The sequence below is a fragment of the Channa argus genome, chromosome 3, assembly GCF_033026475.1.
Source record: "Channa argus isolate prfri chromosome 3, Channa argus male v1.0, whole genome shotgun sequence".
Taxonomy (NCBI): Eukaryota; Metazoa; Chordata; class Actinopteri; order Anabantiformes; family Channidae; genus Channa; species Channa argus.
This window is the reverse complement of record NC_090199.1, coordinates 19,337,864-19,360,942: the sequence shown is the minus strand read 5'-3', so window position 1 is coordinate 19,360,942 and position 23,079 is coordinate 19,337,864. Positions and strand designations below refer to the sequence as shown.

At 38.6% G+C, this 23,079-nt stretch overlaps 1 protein-coding gene and 1 long non-coding RNA gene across 4 annotated transcripts in view; one reads left to right on the top strand and one right to left on the bottom strand.

Annotated features, from left to right (window-relative positions):
- prkcaa (protein kinase C, alpha, a) overlaps positions 1 to 23,079 on the bottom strand; it is a 109,171-nt gene that overhangs the window by 25,211 nt on the left and 60,881 nt on the right. For 2 of the 3 annotated variants that reach the window (XM_067497641.1, XM_067497639.1), the window contains exons 4-14: positions 21,593 to 21,704; positions 20,212 to 20,340; positions 10,435 to 10,591; positions 10,050 to 10,184; positions 9,591 to 9,684; positions 6,700 to 6,729; positions 4,758 to 4,901; positions 4,513 to 4,686; positions 2,340 to 2,431; positions 2,141 to 2,203; positions 1,800 to 1,938 (exon numbers count right to left, since the gene is read on the bottom strand). In XM_067497641.1, coding sequence (XP_067353742.1) covers positions 1,800 to 1,938; positions 2,141 to 2,203; positions 2,340 to 2,431; positions 4,513 to 4,686; positions 4,758 to 4,901; positions 6,700 to 6,729; positions 9,591 to 9,684; positions 10,050 to 10,184; positions 10,435 to 10,591; positions 20,212 to 20,340; positions 21,593 to 21,704 — 1,269 coding nt within the window. The remainder of the gene's footprint in view (positions 1 to 1,799; positions 1,939 to 2,140; positions 2,204 to 2,339; positions 2,432 to 4,512; positions 4,687 to 4,757; positions 4,902 to 6,699; positions 6,730 to 9,590; positions 9,685 to 10,049; positions 10,185 to 10,434; positions 10,592 to 20,211; positions 20,341 to 21,592; positions 21,705 to 23,079) is intronic. The other variant, XM_067497640.1, reaches the window with a different exon arrangement.
- The window catches only part of LOC137123617 (uncharacterized), a 53,459-nt gene continuing 43,573 nt past the window's right edge, over positions 13,194 to 23,079 (top strand). Inside the window, exon 1 of the long non-coding RNA XR_010913869.1 lies at positions 13,194 to 13,899. This is a non-coding gene — a long non-coding RNA (uncharacterized lncRNA). The remainder of the gene's footprint in view (positions 13,900 to 23,079) is intronic.

Here is a 23,079-nt window from a genome sequence, read left to right as displayed (position 1 = left end):
GCGGTAGATGGTTTGCTGTTCACTTGCGTTGTATTTAAGTCCCCCATTTTGCGCCAGGCACAGGCGACATGAAAACGCCACAGCAGTCAACCTTCATCACTGTCAGTTGTTTGATGTCTTGGTGTTTCTACAACAAATGTCATGATGTCAGCTGACATCTTATATCGTGTGTAAACTTTATAGCATGTTCAATAAAGGCATGCATATGTTAAGAACAATAAAAATGAAGAAAAGTAAGAAGCATCTGTCAAACCAGTGAATTTAAATTCAGCTAGTAACATAATTAATAGTTGATCTTTCTGTCACACACTATTTGAGCAGCACTTTCCCCTGATTAGCTCTGAAAATGTCATCTCTATGAGCCCACTCATAAGGTCAGCCTCCACTTATGAGTGTTTCTCAGCCGGTCCTGTGTTTCTGTGACCTACAGAAAGCAGGTACGTGTACAGACATTGATAAATGTGTGAATGTCAAGCGGTTAGGCATGTGTGTGATTACTGACCTTGATTCATGCCAAAACCCGATCACACAACCTGGTGTTACGCATGTGACTGTGTGACATTGTTTGTTTAGCTTGAAGTGTGGGACATTTAAAGTGTGCACTGGCTCACAGTGATATGGAAACATTAAGCTGCTCCTGCCCACTGCTCATCCCTGGCTGGTGCATTAATGTCAGTCTGAACAACCACAGCTTGTTCACCCTGTGTCTGTGAGCTGGAAATAATTTGTCAGAGGGTTTTTTTTATATATTTTATTATATATATCACTAATGCAGCCCACCATTAAGTGGTGATTTAAAATGATCATTTTGTTGTAAAATTGCAACATTTTACCCATAATAACATTTTTTGCCACCATTTATATGAATTATGCCTTTAGCACTGTGTACTGCAAATGTGCAAGTTTGTAATCGAAAAACATCAGCTGGTAGAAAACCCTTTTTTATATTAAGCCTCTCTCCTCTAGAATAAACCCTGGGTTCTTTTAATTCTCAACTAGAAACCTTTTTATATGCCCCTACTTGCTAATAAGGACGTCAAATTTATTGTATATACATTTTATTAGTATTGACAGTTTTTTTTTATGATTGTTTTTCTATTGTTTTAATTATTATCATTTAGTGAGCATTATTTATTAATTGTTACTGTTTATACAGCAATTTGGGCGGCTTAGGCATGAAAGGTCCAGTTGAAATAAAGTCTCTTATTACTGTGAATATTGTTATTACCATCCATATATTTAATTAGTGAAATAATTGTTATAGATATTTCAAAAGATTCATGACATAGATCATTGGCTGTTATCAAATATGCTACAGTGAAATTATTTGGAAATGTGGTTTTATTTAAAATTAGAATAATTGTAATAGAAATCATTCCAAATCAAATATACTTATGAGAAAACCCACTGGTATATACAGTACAGAGCTTGAATGTTAAGTTTGGACTTGCCAAGGGACACACTGGGTGTCTGTCTGACTGGGACGCCTACATCATTAGGGAATGCTACTAACTAGCAAGCATGCGTGTCGGTTTGTGTGTATGTGTGTGTGTGTGTGTGTGTGTGTGTGTGTGTGTGTGTGTGTGTGTGTGTGTGTGTGCGTGTGTGTGCTTGAGTGTTTATCTGCCCTGAGGCAATGACCTTAATCTGAAGCCACAAGGGTGACACACACTCAGACCAGACAGTGACAGAGATGACCTCATGCATCAAAACATGTACACACACACACACACACACACACACACACACACACACACACACACACACACACCAACACACCTCTCCATATTCAAACTTACCTCTGGGGCTATATAGTCGGGAGTCCCACAGAAGGTGCGTGTACTGACTCCTTCGTACATGTTCTCTTTACACATGCCAAAGTCAGCTATCTTAATGTGTCCCTCAGAGTCCAACATCACGTTGTCCAACTTCAGATCTCTGGGGGAGCAGACAGACATTCAAAACATCCTTGAGCATGCTGACTTTTCCTTTAAAATTTAGGAGTTGGATCCCACTATTAATGCTCGCAACCTAATTCTTCTTCAGTAATAAATCCATTATTTTAAATGTAGCCAGTTAATGTGAAAAACAGATTTGTGCACTGTACGTGTGTAAACTGTGCTAACTAGTCCAAACTCACCTGTAGATGACTCCTTTACTGTGCAGAAAGAAGAGACCCACAGCAATCTCTCCTGCATAGAACCTGAAATAACAACCACAATACTCACATGTTCTGCTACTAAATAATTCCATCACAAAAATCATACTTTTTACAATGTGGTCCCTTTTTTTTCAGAGACTGAAAACAATAGTTATCTCTCACACTAGGCATGTCTTACACTGCCTGTGGTTCCTTGAACTTGCCCACTTGTTGGATATGGTACATGAGGTCGCCCCCATTCACAAACTCCATGACAAAGTAGAGACGATCCTGTGGGGTGATGGACAGACAAATGGGAACAGAGAGGAGTGACATGGAAAGGGCAGAGAGGCAACATATGCAACATCAACTTTCAGCACCAGAAGCAGTCGTTCCACAAAAACAATTCTGCATTGACAACGCTCTAAACAGAAAGATACAGTTGAGTCTTGCACGCTTCCCTAACCTCGCTGTCTGAGTTGTTTCATCGTTGCACTTTCCCTGACAAGGTGACCTAAAAAAAACCCACAACAAAGCACTTCATGGAAAGGGAAACACTCAACACAGACATCTGTCAGGAAATATTCTCTTTGTCTTAACAGTGCTGTTCCCTTACAACCCATGACATGTTTGGCCTGACCCCATTTTCTAGCTGTGATGGACAGTCAGCAAAACAAAAACCAACCACCTCACATGACTACAGGTCCATACTGACTCACGACCCTCGACAAAGCAGAGTTGACCCTGGACTTTTGTGGACTCTGAGTCTCCTTGCACTAAAATGCTAATCTTCTCTCTGTATACAGTATTTCTATATCACTAATATTCTAGTTTTTTGTCTTGTTGACATAATTCACTGGTGTTTTCACTGTCTTGGAAAGGAGGATTCAGCTATTAGTGCTTACATTTCTTAAATCGTGTTTTCAATTAGTTTTTGCAGAAAAAAGCATTCCTGAAACCATCTTAATGTTTAATGCATTTTGAAGGACTGGACCAAACCACCTACTTACTGTATCACACATGGTTATACTGAAAACTGTCAATGGAGCTGGCTTTGCTCTGGATCTTGACACAAAAACAGACTTAAAAACGTCTGAAGTAGTCTGTCACACAAGAAAGTAGATCAACTACTATGTTACCTACTAACACAATGAATTCAAAAGTATAATAATCCGACTTTCTTATTGGATTTCAAAATAAGCTACACTGCATGTTTTCCACCAATACTGAACCCAACTCTGATCTTCAGCTTATTGTTTATCTCACAGCTTTTATAATTTAGGGCATAAGCGGATAAGATATTTTTTTTAATATAAATTATTCAAATAAATTGAAGAAACACAACAGAGTGGATGAGAAAGTGTGAGAGTACGTAAGTCGAGTTTTTATGTGGGAGAATGGACACGTCTGTGTGTGTGAATTTCCGAATACACTATAAAAAATGTCAGGCTGCATCGCTCCTCATTTCCTCTGTGTGACAGCTGGTGCTATGGCTATAATCAGCTGCAGTAGTTCAGCTCGGCCTCTGCAGGACCTTACTGCTAACAGTCATCCAGTTGCTGTTGTCTGAACAATTGTTTAGTATATTTGCTGTACCACGAGAAATCCGACTACAGCAACCATTGATATTTTTACATTGTCTCATTTCATATATTTATATGGAGTGGAGTATGGTTATGTGTATACAATTTCCTCCAGAAGGTACGAAAACAGCAAGGGTAATTTATTTGATTTTGCTCCACACCGAGGACATCTGGGTTAAAGATAAACAGGTGGAAATGAAAGCTCAGAATAATTTCTCACCATCTGATGGTGTTTTCACCTCAATACTATTAAAGCTGAAAATTCTGAACTTACATTGGATGCATCTTTTAATCTTAAACCCAAATTTCTTATGTGTACAGCAAAGGTAAACGAATTAGCTTTGCCATTTGATCTAGCCCGAACATGAATGAAATAACAGGTCCAGTAAGTCCAGTAATTTCTGTACATATCAGTTGATATTTGTGTCAGTTGTTCTGCGAGGAAGCTCAGTACATATTCTAAAGGTGTGGATTCCTGTGCATGTGCTGGTTCAGTACTCAGTGACTCTTCACAGTGTGTGCTCTCAGGTTGTGTGATCTGGTTTTGGCAAGGTCAATAATCACACACATATGTATATTTTTGTACAGATACACACATACCTCACCCACCTAATTAAGGTTTATTTGTTCCTTCTTTTTTTTAATTGTTTTTTTCAGAAGCATCCCCTACTGGCATTTACAACACTTTATGACTAAGCTGTTTAGCTAAAAGCTCCTTCCTGAATTAATTTGTCCTGACCTGACCTGAAGTGACTTGTCCTGATGTGTGTCTAGAAGCACTTTACCTACCACAGTCTGAAAGCACGAGTGGAGCTGTGTGAGGAAGGGCGGCTTGTCCAGTTGGGCCAGGACTCTCTTCTCCACCATAGTACATTCTACATCATCATCCTGGATCACCACGTCCTTCTTCAGGATCTTTATTGCATACAGCTCTTCAGTGGCCTTCATTTCTGCTAGCATGACCTTTACAAAAACCAAATGTTAGGGAAAGATAGAACTGCACTTAATTTCTGAGCTAATCACAGATAGCTCACCTTGCCAAAGCTGCCCTTCCCCAGCACAGCCAGGAAGGAGAAGTCACTGAGTTTGACTTGATCCAGGTTGTTGGATGGCAGCTGGTTGGAGGGGGTGTTGTCCGTCTCATCAATCACCTTCTTTCCTGGGCCTAGCTTGGCTTTCTGCAGTCAGGGCACAGAAGATGTGGTGCGTAAGACATAAACACCAAAATGTTCACTGTGTGACACACATACACAGATAATCATGGCTAACTTTATACCCATAACATGAAAAAATCAAATAGTACTGAACTAATAGTAAACATATATGTTTCTCTGTGGCAGTGATACATAAATAAAACTTACCAGATCAAAACATCCAATTTCCCTGTTTGATTCTGTCTTTAGCACCACACCATCTTTCATACACAGAAATATTTTATACTCTTTGTTTCAATTTAGCTCCTATAAATACAAATTACAGCTCTAGGTAATTATCCACTACATATGCGCAGACACTCAAACTGCTTGTTTTCTCACTCAAAACCACTATACACTAGTCAGAATTCAAAATGAATGGGGTGAAATGAGACTGGTGCCACTGGGAAGAAAATAAACAATTTAATAACGTGCAGTGAACTGTGTTAACCTGTGTCAGATCCTAATTTACAAGTGGCATCTTGCTGCATTACTGACCAACCAAAACAATGACATAGCATGGTGACTAAAAGAAACTACATGAGAAACGCTTGAATAACGCTTGCAATAAAACACCAAACAGAGCTTAATTATTTTATGGGTTACGGATTTACATCATAATTCAGGGGGCATTTTATATACTAAACTGGATTACTAACGTGAACATCACTAATATATGTACCGTTTGAGGACATTTTTACTTTTTTTACTTATCACATATTTTGATGATGCACCCACAGAACCAGAAAAGGGCATGATTATTTTAAGCATTATATCCTTGAAATCATTTAAATGTTATTTCACTAAGCGGTAAAAGCACTTTATTTACATAAAGAGATTTGTATGACTGATAGAGTAGAAGACAGGAGATACACTGTGGCTTTGCCATGTGCATGGATGTTTGGTGCAGACAAATGTCTGTTTTACTCACCTTATGTGAAGAAATGTATCACATCTCTTCTGCATTATGCATTTCCTCTCGACAAATTCAAGTTCAATAACCTAGTAAGAAATAATGCTTCATAGAAGCTTTCTAGAAAACCACAATGCTCTAAGTTGAAGCATACACACCTTTGTAGCAGTAAGAATTCCAAACAGCAGTGAAATACAGTCTAAATTTCCTTACTTGTCTGTCTTTCAGCACAGAATCACACATTGCCATGTAGAGTTTTCACACTCAAGCCAAGGCCAAGCATAGATCCATAGAGCTATATCTACATGCTACAAACAAAGTTCATTGTTAAGCATTTGCAAGACAAATAAAGAATCAGAAATGTTTTTTACTGATCCTGGCTATAGAAGATCCTAATCTAAGTCTGTTCTCAAGTAATAGGGAATATCTTTGAGTGAGTATATGCTCACTTTAAACTATAGTCAGGTGGAGTGAAAAAGGAGATTTTCAGACCTCATCTATATCTGTTAGCAAAATCAGGTGGTTCCCAGGAGATATAACACAACCAAGTGTTATCCAACAGCCCAAATGGACCAATTCTAACTTCTTAGGTGAAACCTAAGAAGTAAATGACTTCCACATTCATTTAGCAACCAGTTTAGTTTACACTCTTTTACACAAAAATACAGCTGAACAAAATGCATTTAACTTGGGATGACCAGTGCTGAGAAGCTTTAGTTAATGGCATCTACTGTACCCTAGTCTGCAGCAGAGAAACACAAAGCAGAGCAGACCGCACCAGACCACAGCACACCTGTAAGCTTTAGCCAATGAAAACAGCTCAACCAAGCTGAGCGAGCAGTGGCCTTACTTCCTTCTTTCCAGACGCACCTTATCAGAGACCTCCACAACTGCTTGGTCCTGCAACCACAGGGAGAAGGGAGCCAAAAGCACTCACTCACTTATTACACTTTTGTATAGGTGTGAGCCACAACAGTTGAGTTTTGCAAGCAGATACTTGAGGAGTCTTCAGTTCATACACGCAGACACAAATCAAGTAGTTGAGTGTATGTTTTTAAGGTTGGAAACACTGAACACAAACACACACATTGGGATAACTAAGTGAAAGTAACTTGACCTCTGTTATTGTCCTTATGAAGAAAATAAACAAATCTGACATCGCCAGTCATGTGTTTAAAATAACTAGGATTTCACCATGAAGATTAAAAAAAAAAACATGGAGGTGAAAGAAACTCTGCAAATGTCACTGAGAATTAAAACAGCACAAAGAAAGTGTGGAAAGAAGAAGAAATGTGAGGATTTGTGGGTGAAAAAAAAACTGTCACCTTTCAAGTACACACACACATACACACACACACCTGCACGTTATTCTGCAAATGTTTATTAGCACAATGCTGACATCTATTGGTCACACTAGGAATATTTTAGGGTTACAATTATAGTTTTGCAGGTAAAAGTGGTAGAAAAAGGCAGTTATAAAGCTTAAGCTGTTCTTAAGATGAAAGGAAAATGGACGCCAAGGTTATCTCTGCATTTTCAATGATTCAAGCAGATGATCCACAGACAAGACACATATACAGCATACAAAGATGCACATGCAGACAAACGTGTAGAAAGGAACCGGGAGCAGTACAGTCCCAGGATTTACTAACAACTGTCTGACAGACTCTGAAGAACAGGGAGTACTGAGGACAAAGAACATTTAATGTGCACTCACTAAATCAACAATTTATTGGCAACTCATTTGAAATTTCACAGTTCTTCCAGAACAAATTGTTAGTAAATATGATCAATATGCAGTAGTTTGGAACCACATAAAAATGATCTCATAAATAAGATGAAGAGTGAAGGAATACAGTACCACAACAAGACAAGACCAAAAGAGAGGAGGAGGAGGAGGAGGAAAGGGCTACCTTTAGATTAAAGTTAATTTGGCAGTCCTGAGAGCAAGGGGCAAGGAGGGGAAAAGGGAAGAAAGAAACTCTTGCATTAAATATGACAATGTGACACAGGATGAAGAAGCATTTGTACCGTTTTAATCTCACCAAGCAAACAGGAGGGAGCTGGAAGCTAAGGAAACAAAGGGAGAGAACCACAGAGGGGTTTCCGAAGAGGAAAAAGGAGAAAGAACAGAGAGACCATTTCCAGGCCATGTAGAGCCCAAAAAACAAATAAATAAGTTAAGTGTGTGGCACTTTTTGAGACCTATACTTTGAGACCTTAGAGCTATGTACTGTATGTTTTAGAAAACAAAAGAAACTTTGCAGTCTGTTAAACCTGGTTGTTGAGTAATTATTAGTTTGTGAGCAGGGTGAAGGATGAGCTGTTTGCCGCAGGAGACAGAATGCACTTTGATCATGATGCCTGTCTCATTAACTCTTCTTTTTTGTAAAGCACAGGACAAAAGACTATGAAAATACTTTTGGGCTTCAATCCCAACCATGACCTTTCTAGCATCTGGCTTTCCATTCTTTCTCATTCTATCCACAACTCTCCACAGTGTGTAGCAGAAATGTCAGGGAAAATAACGTTTAAAAAGCCTCCTCCAGAGACCCAGGCTCCCACTGAAAGACTGAACAATATGACAGACAATCAGGGAAACCACAGAGGGAGCTGCCACGCTCTCAGCAGGACAGAAACACAGATGCAGCAAATTGGACGAAGGAAAAGAGCATGCAGTCATGTTTCATCAGTGACCGGCCCTGAAAGGTTCTGAGAGAGTGTGAGTGTGTGGATATGTGTGTTTAGGTGGCATTTAAAAGGTGAAAAGTTGGGATTTACTTATGGTTTTTGACACTCCAATGCCTATAACTAGCACATATGAAAATGATCTGTTATACAATAATAATTGTCACTAAGCAGCACTGAATGGAAGTTAAGAATTGATCATAGGTTAGTGATTATTAGATTATTAGTTTTCATTTATCACATAAAAAGGCAAATAGAGTTTATTTTGACACTAATAACTACTCTACTATAACCTGACCCGCTTGCAAATATTAAGAAAAGTCAACATCGTCTAAGCTGCTTGTAGTGCTGTGAGTATTCATTTTCACACAAACATCCAGATCCATCATAGTCTAAATGTTTTATAATATAATTTAAAAGAACTTATTTCGATGTTTTATTTTATTTTGTTTTTGCAGCTTTTGCAGCTCAAACATAAACTTGAGATACAAACTCATGATAAAAGCCAATAGCCAATTCTTTATCGAGGACACACCCATCACTAGGAAGAATCCTCATTAAAATTACCAAGAGCATTGGAAGTCTTTAAAAGCCACAGCTGTCACACTGGCACATGTGTAGCTGAGTAACCGTTGAATGAGTCGGGTGGACATGCTTGTTTTTACGCTCCAGGAGCCTGAATGGGCCTTGTAGATATTCATACCTAATCACTGATGTGTGTGCAGTATAGAAGTTGTCTAGATTTCTTAGATAAGAAAAACAAGGGTGAACTAATAGAAAAGATAGTGTTAGTACATGTACGACCTGAAAAGGGCTGTGTCACACTGACATAAATATAATGAAAGACAGTATTTTTAGCATGTTACGTAACACAAATGTTTCATGAAGTGCTAAAAGTGGACAACATGAAAGCGTGAACGGGTGGCTCAAATCAAGAAAAATTAATTCATCAGACTTAAAAACTGCAGATATCCAGTGATACTGTTATCAGCCCGCTTAGACAAGACAAGTCGATTATTCACTTGACCAGTGAGACTAACAGAAAGTGCAGCTTGTTTTAGAGCAATCCTCACCACAAATTTTTGCCTCAGTTCCTCATTACCATCATCTTCCTCTGATATAGGAACGTTGTAGTACTCCCCCTCCTCCTGGCACAGTAACTTATACCTGGAATTGGGGGTTAAGAAGAGGGAAAAAATGCAGAACAACAGGGAGAATAACATCAAAAAACAGACAAACAAACATATATTCAAAGTTCTTCCTTCCTCCTCTTCTGGTATTCTAATCTTGCAGTGAGCTCACAGTAAATGATTCTTTTCCTGTTTTTAGCAGCACTTTTATTATCTGGGCAGTTCCTAGCACACACACACATATCTGTCAATTAACAGGTGAAAATGAATAACTTTTGGTCCTCTGGGACAAATGTACTTTACTTGTGCTGCAGCGCTGGGTAGGAATCAATTGGCAAAAATCAAGATTCCCGTTACAGTACAGTACAGTTACAGTAACTGATGGTTAAGAAAGTCTGTTACCAGCCACAGACTGGGGCCTTCATGAGCTCCGACACCCCAAAAGAAAGGGATCCCATGAAGTCATTCCTGGTGGTCCGGTCCCAGTCCCACACCTCCACTGACAGCCTGCGGACCTTATCTGCAGGTTTCAGCTTGCTGTACAACACAGAGAAGAATTCTTGTTACAAAAAAGTGAATTATTAACAGTGCTGGTGAAAAAAATACCAACACTGATAGTTGTAATAGTAATAGCATCCTTATGATATTGTAGCAGCATGACTAGTTTACACTGCATTTGTTTTATGTACTTCTGACATTACATTCACATCACTCTCCACTCATTATGTTACGTTAAATATACCCAACAGTGTAGTGTAGTCTACTGTGGGACAGCCAAATTACTCACAAAGTAAATGTCTCGTTCCATACTGGGTTGAGGTTGGCGCGGATGGTTTTGGTCTTCTGCTTGGTCTCATTTTTGGGATCTGGTACCAGCTTGAGTTTGACATAAGGATCAGACAGGCCGTTGGGGTCCATAGGGACCAGGTTTTTGCCTTCAGCCACTAAACAAAGTAAGCAATTAACAAATATATATATATATATATATATATATATTTGCGATACAGGCAAATACTACTCATGTCATTATATATTTATACAACTTTTTATTACTTTAATTAGCAAAACTGGGGCTCATTGTTTTAGCTTACTCCAAACTGACCAAACATTAAAAATACCCTGGGCTGCAGGCTCACCACATTGAAAACTAATGAGCTGAACTAGTTTTAGGTTCTAAACAAACAAATTATTGCTAACAGGTGAACATCAATACAACAAACTGCTCAAGATCAAGTGTCAAGCCACAGCTTGTAAACACTTTTTATGGAGATGAGCCACATACAGAGGAAATGCAGTAGGTGTTATGAGAACGGGGAATTCAAAATTGCAGACTGTGTCAAGCTTAAGTAGGTAAAGGCTTTCTTCTTCTCCTCCAGTATTTAACTGTTCAGTAAACAAGGGCACACTAGGGACATTAGTGCTCCATTAGCTCTGAGCATTGAAGCACTGCCAGTCCTGGGTTAGACGCTGGCACAAACACACACACACACACACACACACACACACACACACACACACCCAGTAAATTTATCCACACACAGTGCATTCAGTGTCCCTGCAGGGAAAGAGTGAATGCCTGCATTGCTTGGGTAAACTTCAGCCCCTTAGGGCTCCAGAAATTTTCTCCATGTGCCTCTGTCAGTCACACTACAAAGGCAGCCTGAGCAGTGAAGATGCCAACTGACCTCTGACCTAGAGAGCAAGGTGCTAATTTGGGATGTTAAGATCACATGAGATAACTGTTAAACCAGCAGAGTTTGCCAGAATATGCTAAATGAAATACAATGTTGATAAGATTAAGAGGGTTACATGAGCAAACCCAATGACGGATTATCACCACCACCACAGCAACTGTGCCATAGATAAAAAAAAAACTGTTTAACTATGCAGGGCAGTAGAAAATATCCTGCTGACAGTATTAGCATAACAGTATTCTCCCATTTGACCCAATGGTATATCCTTCCATGACAAACTAGGTTTGTTTATTCTCTGTGTGGTTGCACCAATAGAATCTTACGACTATTTGATAAGCTCAAACTAAATGACTTCCCAGTGTTTGCTTTTATTTCCAGCAACAGTGGTGAAGGATTTGGGTATAGAGTGATGTTAGCAAGGTGTGAAGATGAGCAATGGAGTGAGATACTGTGAAACACACACACACACACAGAGAGAGAGAGAGAGAGAGAGAGAGAGAGACAGAGAGAGAGAGAGAGAGAGACAGAGAGAGAGAGAGACGGAGAGGAGAGAGAGAGAAAGAGAGAGAGAGAGAGAGAGAGAGAGAGAGAGCCCTTGGGCAGAAAAACACTACCAAGGTGTGGGAAAGTATTGAGTAGTCCTGAACTAGCAACCGCCTTCTTTTTCAAAAATCCAATGCAATAGTGTTAAGCCAGTCTAAAGACACCACAGAATGGGTTACTGTACACGGTGTTTGCAGCCCTTCAAGGTATTCTAATGCTGAAACAAGGAAGACTGAGACACAGATGGGCTCTTTTTGCCTATTTCTTAGATGTTCAGATATAAAAAATGAATCTCGCTGCCTCCTCTTCATTCCCATTTCAGGCAACATGCAATAGAAGTGAATTTAATACAGATCTCAATAAGGGATTGCACTTTTTGTCTGTTTCATCTCCTTATGAAACAGCAGATGGTCCCTAATAGTCTATTTCACTGGAGGAGTGGCTGTTAAAGTAACAACCATGGGACAAATGGTAATGTTTCTTTTTCTTTGAAAAGCCAGTTGCTCACACAATAGGTTGCATATATACAGATCTATTTTTATGTTTCAGCTTTCAACGGACTGACAGGATACACGGTGGTGAATATACAGTGACAGGACATGTAACTGCACATTCATGAATAATCATTCAATTTTAACTCCAAGTCTTTGTCTTTAAATGTCTACATGTGTTATACTATCACATAATGTCCAAACTACATAAGATGAATCTACACAAAATTAGAGCTTGTACAGTATACAATCTATAAATTTCAGTAATCTCTGTGTAACACTGATTGATGTATTTTAAACTTGCATTAAGGGGTCCTTTTTTAATATTTAACTTTTGCATTTTAAAAGTTTTTTTTTAATATTTATTATGCTGTTGACAATTATGCAATGTCCCATCACCCCAATGAAAATCATAAAAACAGCCCTAAACAGATCTACAAAGGCACTTTGTTTAGCAAATTCTGCTTGTATATGGGGAATATTATGAGCTGGAATAGAAGAGGGAACTTCTTGTGTTACTACATAAATTTGTTGTTTATGTTATGTTTTACCACATAAAACATAATATAAGTCATCCCTGATAGTCACTGCATGTAGTTCCAGTTGTGTCCAGGAAGGGGCGTTACAGACTGTCTAATTTAACTTGGCTGGGTTAGGAGCTTTGCTTTCATATAAATTCATGGCATAAACAAACACGGTGTTTATGCGTGCGTGCATTTGTGCATGTGTGTGTTTACGTAAGAACTAATAACTCCTTTCAGTTTTACTGCAGAAACAAAGGCTGACACATTAACTGTGTTGAAATTACAAAAAGTGGGTAAAAGTGGGTAAATTACTTTAAATGAAAAAAATAAACACTTTATTTTGTATAAAATTTAGAAGCACGTGTGCAAATATACACAAAAACATGAAGAAAGTAAGGAAGCCTACAACATAGCTACTTGGATAGAGCCTTTCACAACAGTCTCTGGCTGCAGTAACATCAGCAACAAGTCAACTACTCAAGAATCAATGTTGAAATCTACTTTATCCAGCTGCACTGCAACTGCAATGAACCAAAACCTTTTAAAAAGACTGCTTATCTTGTAGAAGAAGAACTACCAAACATTACATACAGTACATATATCATTCTATCAGCTTTGTGTAATCACATTCTGATACAAAGATGATGCTTATGACTGGACATATATTTGCAAACATGGCAGTGCAGACTGAATTGTTTGTCCTGGTTTGTTGCATCAAAAAGTCAGTTTCCATTTCTCACTGTCAAAAACTCAGGAGGCTATAAGGACACATTCCTGTAAATTGTTGTTCTGCAACATGAAACAGATAATGACAAATGAAAACTAAAAGAGGCGGAAAGGGCAAACAGGAAGGAAAAACTCAGCACATGAAAAGCAGAGTCATATGTTAAAATGGAGATAGCGTGTGACATGCTGAGAAGAGGGAGGCCAAGCAGGGCAGCAAGAGAGTCTGGGAATATCAATAACATGACATCTGGGAATCTGGCGGCAGAAATCATCAGTGAGTAGCTTCTTGCTAATCTATGAGCTCCACAGAGACACAGTGTGTGCACCTTATTATGACAGAGACAAATTACAAAAGTTGCTGGATTACATTACAGAAATGATAATAGTGAAAGAAAGGATACTGACAGCATGAGTTTCATATTTCTGGTGTCTTTTTCTCCAGTTTTAAACAACAAAAACAACATATGTTTATTAATGTTCATTACTGTTGATTTACTTAGTGAGGGTGCACAGTGATATTATATGGACGATTCTAAAATCCATACATAGGTCTCAACTGATGACAGACAGCCTTGTCATCGCCTTAGACCACATGACCCCACCTCAAAAATTAGGTCAGCTAAGTTTGTTCTTCACCTCCCTATGTAAACACAGACTATAAACCTATTAAAGCATCAGTTACACCCTCCACCCTCTCAATGCCACTCTGTGCACCTTTAAAAGCCCAGAACATACAAACTTCTCTGAAAAAATATTGTGTTGACAAGCAGGACTGTTATTAATGTTACTCCAGCATTACTGCTGACTCAACAAAACTGCTTACTGATATAATAGTTCATCCGCTGGTAGAAAGTGAAGTTGTCAGCCTGGAGTAGCTATAACTGTAATGACACTTTTTTTTTCAAAATCTTGCAATTATCTTTATGACACTGTTGCACAGCTAAAGAACGCACTATAAAAAAGCAAAGACAGGAAACACTGCTGCCCCAGTGGCCACCCTGTTGCAGTGGAAAAGTGCTGGCATTGGTAACACCGCAAGTGCTGTCATCTTCTCCACTTTAAATCTGATTCACCGGAAAATGTAATTGCAGCATTTTTAAGTAACTTGTCTTGGCAAGAACATGTTGGCTTTTATGCACAACATCTTTACAAAGAAATGGAAATTACTTAGAGAGAGAGCTCCCGAGTGGAAGCAGAGGCAGTAAGTCATTGTCATCCAGATCGTTGGGCATCGATCATCAATTGGCAACCCGCAGGCTGCATTCAAACCCCAGACAGCACCTTGATCCAGGCCTGATTTTGCCTTCCATAAAATTTCCATTGAATTCAACACATAAAAAGTAAAAGGCAGAAAAATACCATTTGTGTTCGAATTATTAAATGAGAAACTTACTGGCAATGTGGAACTAGAAAAGAGAGGACAAAGTGACTGTGGATATCTGCAGCTGGAGCAAAACTTGTGTATTTCTTTTGTATCATTTATGTTTACTCCTCTGAGCACCTTGTGGGACCTCCATGTTGAACATGTACTGTATTGAAGCAACCCTGGTTTACTGGTTTGTGAGAAGGCAAACAGTGTTTGACAGTATTTGTCTAGCTTGTTGCCATGTTTTACATAATGCTCATCATAACTTGCTTCAAGTTATTATTGCGCATGTTGCACAGTTTGTCTTGATTCAGTGCAGTCCCATACCAGTCGGTATTGGAGATCATCAAAAGTGAGATTAATTAGTTTGTATAAAGAATCTAAACGTTTGATCACAAAGTAAACAGATTTTGTGACCCACAGTTCACAACGATAAAAGCTGCATAGTCCATTCTGATGTCCACTCTGTCATAGAAGAATTTTGCATTAGTGTTTTCTTCCAGCAGCACTGGTAATGTCTCCTCCTGTTGTTATCTTTATTACATTTAGTCATTTATCTACCACAATAACAGTACATTAAAAGCATTAAAACAGAAATGCAAGGTAGTTCACTGCTATCTCCACCAGCCAGGATTTTATCTTTTTACTGTAAAGTGTCACAACACCTCCAGAAGGTTCAACAGCAACACTGGTTTCCCTGATCCACCTACATCCATCTCCACTCTAAACACCAACACACACCTATATTGCACCTACATATAAAACCCCTTAACTCCTACAGCTGCAGTAGTCTAACAAATAGCAGAGACATATTTGGACACTGAGTCAAGATTAAAAATCTCATGAAAAGGTTAAAGAGGAAACAAAATGGACATGTAATTATTACCACTGTTCCTCACACAATGCCAAGGGACCTACAGGCAGCAGGACTGAATGCTCGTGGTGCCACACACGTTTATACACAGAAATGAGTAGAAGTATAAATAAAACAATATGGACAGAAATTACATGCTTCTTCTAAGTAACTATTTGCAGAGAGTCAATGCACAATTGGGTTACAGAAACAAACAGGAGGGTGGCTCCCTTAGCACAAACAGACAGAGGGCAGCTGTGTGTTAGCAGGAATAAGAGGCGGAGGACAAGGTTAGTGGGCCACATCTGTCCCTCAAAACAGAACATGTTTTGTCTCCTTCACAGTCTCCTCTTCTATGTCTATTTCACACAAACTCAGCAAAACAGACATTCTCACAAGCCATGTCTCTGGACACTGTACCAAAGTTCCAAGTGTATTTGGTTGACTCATTTTATTTCAGCAGTTTCCGTGTCGCTTGCCAGAATGTCTGTTATGCTGATTGGAGTTCACGAGTTTGCTCATGTATGGGTTTAAAGGACAGTTGCTTTCCCTGGAAGTCATGTCACATCCAGTCAAACACCATGGCTCTTGTCAAATGGTGAATCACAAAAGAAAGGAGTCACACAAGGTTACAATACGCAGATTAGGTTACGAGATTGTTTTGTTCATTATTATGCACTCAATCAAACTTTCCCTCTGTATTTAAAGCCTCCACATTTATTTCCAACCTTTAGTGTGCATGCATATGGATTGTTTCACTGGAAATTATATTAAATGTGGAAGTCAGGAAAAACTCCCCACAAAAATCCAAATACAATCTTCTTTTCCTTTCGGCTGTTCCCTTTCCCCCACAGCGAAAATGTGCCTCCATCTCACCCTATCTTTAACCTAGGCCCCAACCAATCCAGTATTGAAGTCAGATTCGGTGTGGAAGTCATGATTTGCATGTTTAATCTAGCATGTGTTTTACGTTGGATGCCCTTCCTGACACAACCCTCTGCATTTGTCCAGACTTGGGACTGGCACAAGAAGACACTGGCTTGTGCCCCCTTGTGGCTGCATTAAAAATCCAAACACAAGGGAAAGTGGATGTTCAAGCACATGTTTCTTTTAGTTAACTTGGAAAGCTCCACTAATTTCTGGCAGAAAGATTCATCTTTGTGTCAGAACTATAGTCACACTTTGCTTCACCAATTGTACATTACATTACTTTATCCTTTACACTATGTTTAAACATTCTAGATTTTATCCACCAGCCTATAGTTTTGAGATGACAATGAGCTATGATGTCTACACAGTATTAGTAGACAAAATGCATGCACAGAAATATTATACCTGAATCACAATTGTGTTTGTATAACAATACAATTGAAAATAATGTAAGGGTTTATACCCTCTAGCTATTCACTGCAGCATCTTGCAAAACTCTTTGCCATGTAACACATTTCTGTTTGGCAGGCTATCTGCAAGGTGTCAACAGAAGCTAATGTAATCTGGCCCGTGTGGGCTGCAAGCTAGGACAGAAGATCTATATGTACACCTACACACACACACACACACACACACACACACACACACACACACGCATACACACGCACACACACACACACACACAAACATGTGCAAACAATAACATGCAAGTGGAGTCCACATATTCAACTAGCTGCTGCATTCGACAGAGGGCCAAGAATGCAGGTTGTATTCAGATCAAACATTATTGTCCAGATTCCTGTATTCCTGTGATACCTGTCTTTCAAAGTGTTATTTTTTTCTGCACAGCAAACTCCCCTCCCCCCTTTATTCACACACACACAGGAACACACACAGAGAGAGAGACAGACAGAGAGAGAGAGAGAGACAGAGAGAGAGAGAGAGAGAGAGAGACTATATGATACACAAGAAAATGCTAGGAATGAGTTTATCTTTTGGCATCTTTAATTAAGGCTAATGACATCATAATCTGCTCAACTGTGTACCAAAAAACTAATCACCATTATGGAAAGCAGAGTTTAGTGCCTTCATGCTTAGATAATGATAACTACTGCCATGCATGACAAAAAACATGAACAAGGCTTTTTGATCAAAAATGGTTTCTGCAAGTTATTGCACCCTTTCACTAGCTGCATTTACCCGGTTCCTTTCAGTAATAATTTGATAAGTGACTAAGACAGTGAGGGTCAATCCTGGGGTCTTATGATGCACTGACCCCTGTTAGAAAGCTAATTGAATGATTATGTGCATCTGGTGTCTGCTTCTAGCTGATGTGATAATGTTCTATCATCACAGCTAGGAGATTTACAGCATGCCTCCACATGGACAGCAAAAAATAATGTAGTGCAACAATCAGCAATAAGCAATAATATGGATAGAGCTTAGCTGATAGCATAATGCACTAAATAATGGATCCAAAGAATCAGTAATAATGTTTTATTTATTTTGTTTTATTTATTTATTTAATGTGTTTGTGTGGGGGAAGCTGTGGTTCATTGTTAAAGGAAGCAGCCCCAAAAAGCAGGGTCAGCAATTTCATCCCAGGCTTGCCCGGGCCACATGTCAAAAAAAACCAAACAAATTAAATGAATCCCTCAAGTACTTGCACCTTGAATGGTTGTGGTCCTGAATATTTTCCTCAGGGGAAATAAATAAATAAATAAATAAAAGACTAAAGGCACCTTTAAGTGCAACTACACTATTTTTCTTTCTAGGGTTTTAGTTTAGGATTTAAATGTACGTTAATTCTTTTAAAATTACTTCTGAATTTACTATATTAAAATATTGTTCTGCTTTGAGCTGAAAAATTCCTACAACAAGAGCTAAATAAATGTGTCCTGTAATGTGTTCTACTACACTTCTGTATTATAACTGCTTTCATTGGAACGTTAGAGCAACCTGTTGTTATTCATGGGAGTTTTGTCCAGTGATGCAGCAAAGGGCTGCTGGAGGATCACAGCTCTTTGGAAATCCTCATATTCAAAACTGAAGATTCTGCACTAACCATTGTATCAAAACTGGTTTTGATCTTTTTTTTGATCTCTTTTTGTTCTACTTTTAGCTGTGGAACATCACATCAGACACATCTGACTGATTATGCATGAAATTATCTCTGCTTAACCAGAGCAGCTGGCCATTATTTACAGCCATTATTTCCTCTGAGAGGATTATTCAACACTGTCTGCAAAGTTGACTAGTATAAACGGTCAAACAATTACAAGCTGATATACTGAAACGAGTCTACTGTATTTACTTTTTTACTGTCTGGAAAACAGTCAGGGCATGAAACTGTGAATAAGCAAATTATTCTAAAACAATATTAATGAAGAGCAAAGTGTTGAGGGAGTTGGTAAAAATTAATTTCATGGCTATCATGGATTTTGATTAATGTGTATATTACTCATCATATGCATCTTTTTAGACAGCCTCTCCCTTTTTTGGCTAATCTGAAAGATCTCAGGAATATTTAATCACCATTATATTAAATTAAGCAAATGCTATTAATAGTATCTCATTATATCCTTTCTTGAGCCCAGTAGGCAAAAACCAGGTGTTTCTTTGAAAGTGAAGGCATCAGTAATTAAAATGGTTGGAAAAGCCATTGATATGTGTACAGTAATGAATAATGGTCAGACAGCAAAGCGCTCAGATTCTGTCTGTGCAATTCACTTATAGTAATATGCCAAGATTTCCAAATGCTTTCCAGAGACAATTCAGTTACATGAGAATTTCTAGCCAACATGGAGCAAGTCGTGACTGTTTAAAAAGAGTAACAACACGAGGCCCACGCAGCCAGCCATACACCAATGCAGGACTACATATTTGGATTGGGATTGCCGTCCAAGTGTGTCGTAACTGTGAATTGTCCCTTACAGGAGACTGTTTAGCAGGAGAGGGTCTACAATCTGTATATAAAAAGGAAATAGCGTGTGCAGCATATTGATAACTGGTAATCACAGGCAATGCAGTTGTCAGCTGGACTCACTGCGTCACAAGCAAGAAGAGTTAATGATGAGCATGGTTTAATTCAGGTTAATGGCAGCAGGAGATTCAAAGTCTGTGTGAAATTAGACAGTCAGGGTTTATCGATAAAAAGGGTAAAGTGCTGAAAAATTGAGCTAAACTCACAATTGAAACAGAACAATAGCACCCTTCTGCAACCATCTAGTCCCTCATCTGACCTTGAATTACTTGGACGCTGGCGCACACACACACACACACACACACACACACACACACACACACACACACACACACACACACACACACACCTTCATTAAATAACAATCAGTTCAGATACATCACAATTTGCTTTTTTAAGCCCATTCAATTCAACACGCGGTGACAGACAGGGAGGGTTGTGAGGCCTACAGTACCTGTGACCTGCAGCTTTTCCCCGCTGACCTCACACTTGAGGTAAACACGGCCTCTCCTCTCAGTGTGATCGGTTCCACACAGGCTGGGTACATTCATAACACACTGATTATGGACATTCATGTCGCAGGCTGAATGAAAGAAAGGAGACATGAAATATATTATTGAAGGAGACCAAGATCAGGATTTATCCTTTATGCATTTGTTCCAAAGCACACCAAAATCAAAGGCTCAAGGATTTCTAGGAATTGCCTGATGCTTTTGTACATTTCATAATAAAGTCACCTCACCTTATTATTTATATGGGATTTCATATGTTTGTGGCTATATTTTGCATTGAAAATTCTAATGACATATTATGGCAATAAGTCATAATGCTAAAAATATGTTTGATAAAACACCATCTTATAAAAGCATGTGTTCTGCAGGAACACAGCCTCTCAAGACTCCAATGCAGTAAGCTGCTTTACTGTCCCTCAGGACATATTTCATTTTTATTCCATGTATCACACATTCTTAGCACAATATTAAAGGATTGTTTTGAGAGCTGTTGTGAGAAAGCAGATAACAAGGTTATGACCCAAATTTATCTCTTTGATATTATGCATAAATGTGTGTCAGCCAGCTGAGACACCTGGCCATCTATTGGGAACAATTTCCAATGGTTACATCATCACGCCACCAGGTCAGCGCGTGAAAGATAATGAAAAAATGCCTCTGCCTTTCTCAACCATGTGGACTGTTTATCTCTATGTCCCACTGTGACAGTCCTGTACAGTTCTTCAATGACCGAAAACACCACAGTGCAGTCGTTCTGTGGTAATGCAATTGGTATGAAACTCTACATCTCTATTTATGGACACCAATCATTAGGTGTCTGTAGTAGGTGGTACATAATATATTTAGGAGCTCATTAAGGCATTCAGACTTTAATCCACCTACACAAGAGAAGAAGAGTGAGAGAGGGATATTAATAAAGACTGAGTAAAGCTTTCATAGCTGCCCTATTCAAGGGGCACAGAACATAGCTGCAGACTGAAAATAGACAATGTGTGATTTTTATGAGCGAAAGTCAAGGAGGAGGAGAAATGAATAGGCTTATAATATTCAGAAAGTTTTGTTTTTTCCCAGAGACTGATGCTAATAATAAAATACAATAAACCCTAATGTGTGCATAGTCATTGCACCGCAAACCATTACTTTGATATTCATGCCATAGCTCACAGCCATACCTCATTGACAAGCAGAACAGCACAGACCTAAAAATATTACAGTATTACAAATATATTACACAAATTTACAATTTAAAAGATACAGACAACAGTTTATTATTGATTAATGTTATGTGTAATGATTTACTTTTCTTAACGACTGTTTACTTACTGTCACATTTCATGCCCTGGTGGATGAGGCCATAGAGCAGAGAACCACAGTGGTCACAGAAGGTGGGGCTCCCATAGGTGTGGATCTTAAATTTGTGCTTTGTTCTGGGATCCTGGAGGAATAAAAATAACATTCAAAAAGCTTTAACAACTTACACATGAATAAAGTGTCATTTTGCTACAACTCAGGCTTGCATTGACATTGTTGAGTTTTAATTTAAGAAAAGACACATTTACAACCAATAACTGCTGCACATTTAATTTAATCAAAATGTTTAAGGTACAGCTCACATAAAAACAATATCCTGGGTATGAATCCAGCTCAGGACCTTTTCTGCTTGTCAACACCTATCTTTACTCTCAGGTTTCCTGTTTTTAGGTTTAACTGTATCTATTTATCTTTTTGCACAGCTACACAGTGTACAACAGTTAGTCATACAACAGATTCATTCTGGGATGAAAAAAACATTTATTAAGCTATGTGATTATATTTTCCCCTAACCATTTAAAATAAATCCCATCATGTACATTTTCATAACTTGTATAGCCAAAATCCCTGGGTATAGCATTAGAAATGATCAGGTGGCCCAAGTTAGAGGGTATTTAATTATTAGAAGGAAAATTAAGAATTAAGAATTAGCTTGTAGAGCAGTCGACCGTGAACCATAGGGTTTGTGGTTTTATTCCTGGTTCCTCCTTGCCACAAGTTAGAGTGTGCGTGGGCAAGACACTTAGCATAAGTTGTCCCTGTTTTGCCTTCCTAACATGGAAGTTGTTTTGGATAAGATCTGCCAAATGACTAAATCTAAATGCAAAAATGGTAATAATGCAATAATGCACTTTTAGGCATCAATTAGAATGGGTTTTATCTATCACAGTGTTTCTTTTTGACAACATTATAAAGATTAGGCATATTATGATGATATACCGTCTACAGTTTACACTCCGTTGTGTTGACTAGTATTGTAAGACAGCATTAATAAAACAACCCATCTATTGTGCTTCATTTGCGTTTGTCATTCCTGAACACAGCCCTGGTATTTGCATATACAGCTTCCTTCCCCATTTTCAAGTAAATGCAGTACCCATCTTTTTATTAGCTCCCTTTCACCAATCACAAGGTGAGCATCCATTCTAAATTTGGTAAATTTGATTACTCAAATAAGGGAATATGTTGTAAAAACACTGACATTTATGTACCATCAGAACAGGCCAAAATGTGGGAACATACAGCAGAGTAAATACAGGTCAACTCAGCTGACAGATATATAAATAGCTGTTAAGTGAATGTTGAGCAAAACCAATTGTGTGGATTTCACTGGAAGAAACAGCGTGACACTTGAAATGTCCTGTACTCAACATTTCAGTAGGTAATTCACTTCCGCACTAGCACTCTGCAGAACATTAACTGTATAATCCAATACATTTTTGTATTGAAAAAACAGATATTGCAAAACAGTAAAGCCAGAAGTTGTTTGAAGTCATCTG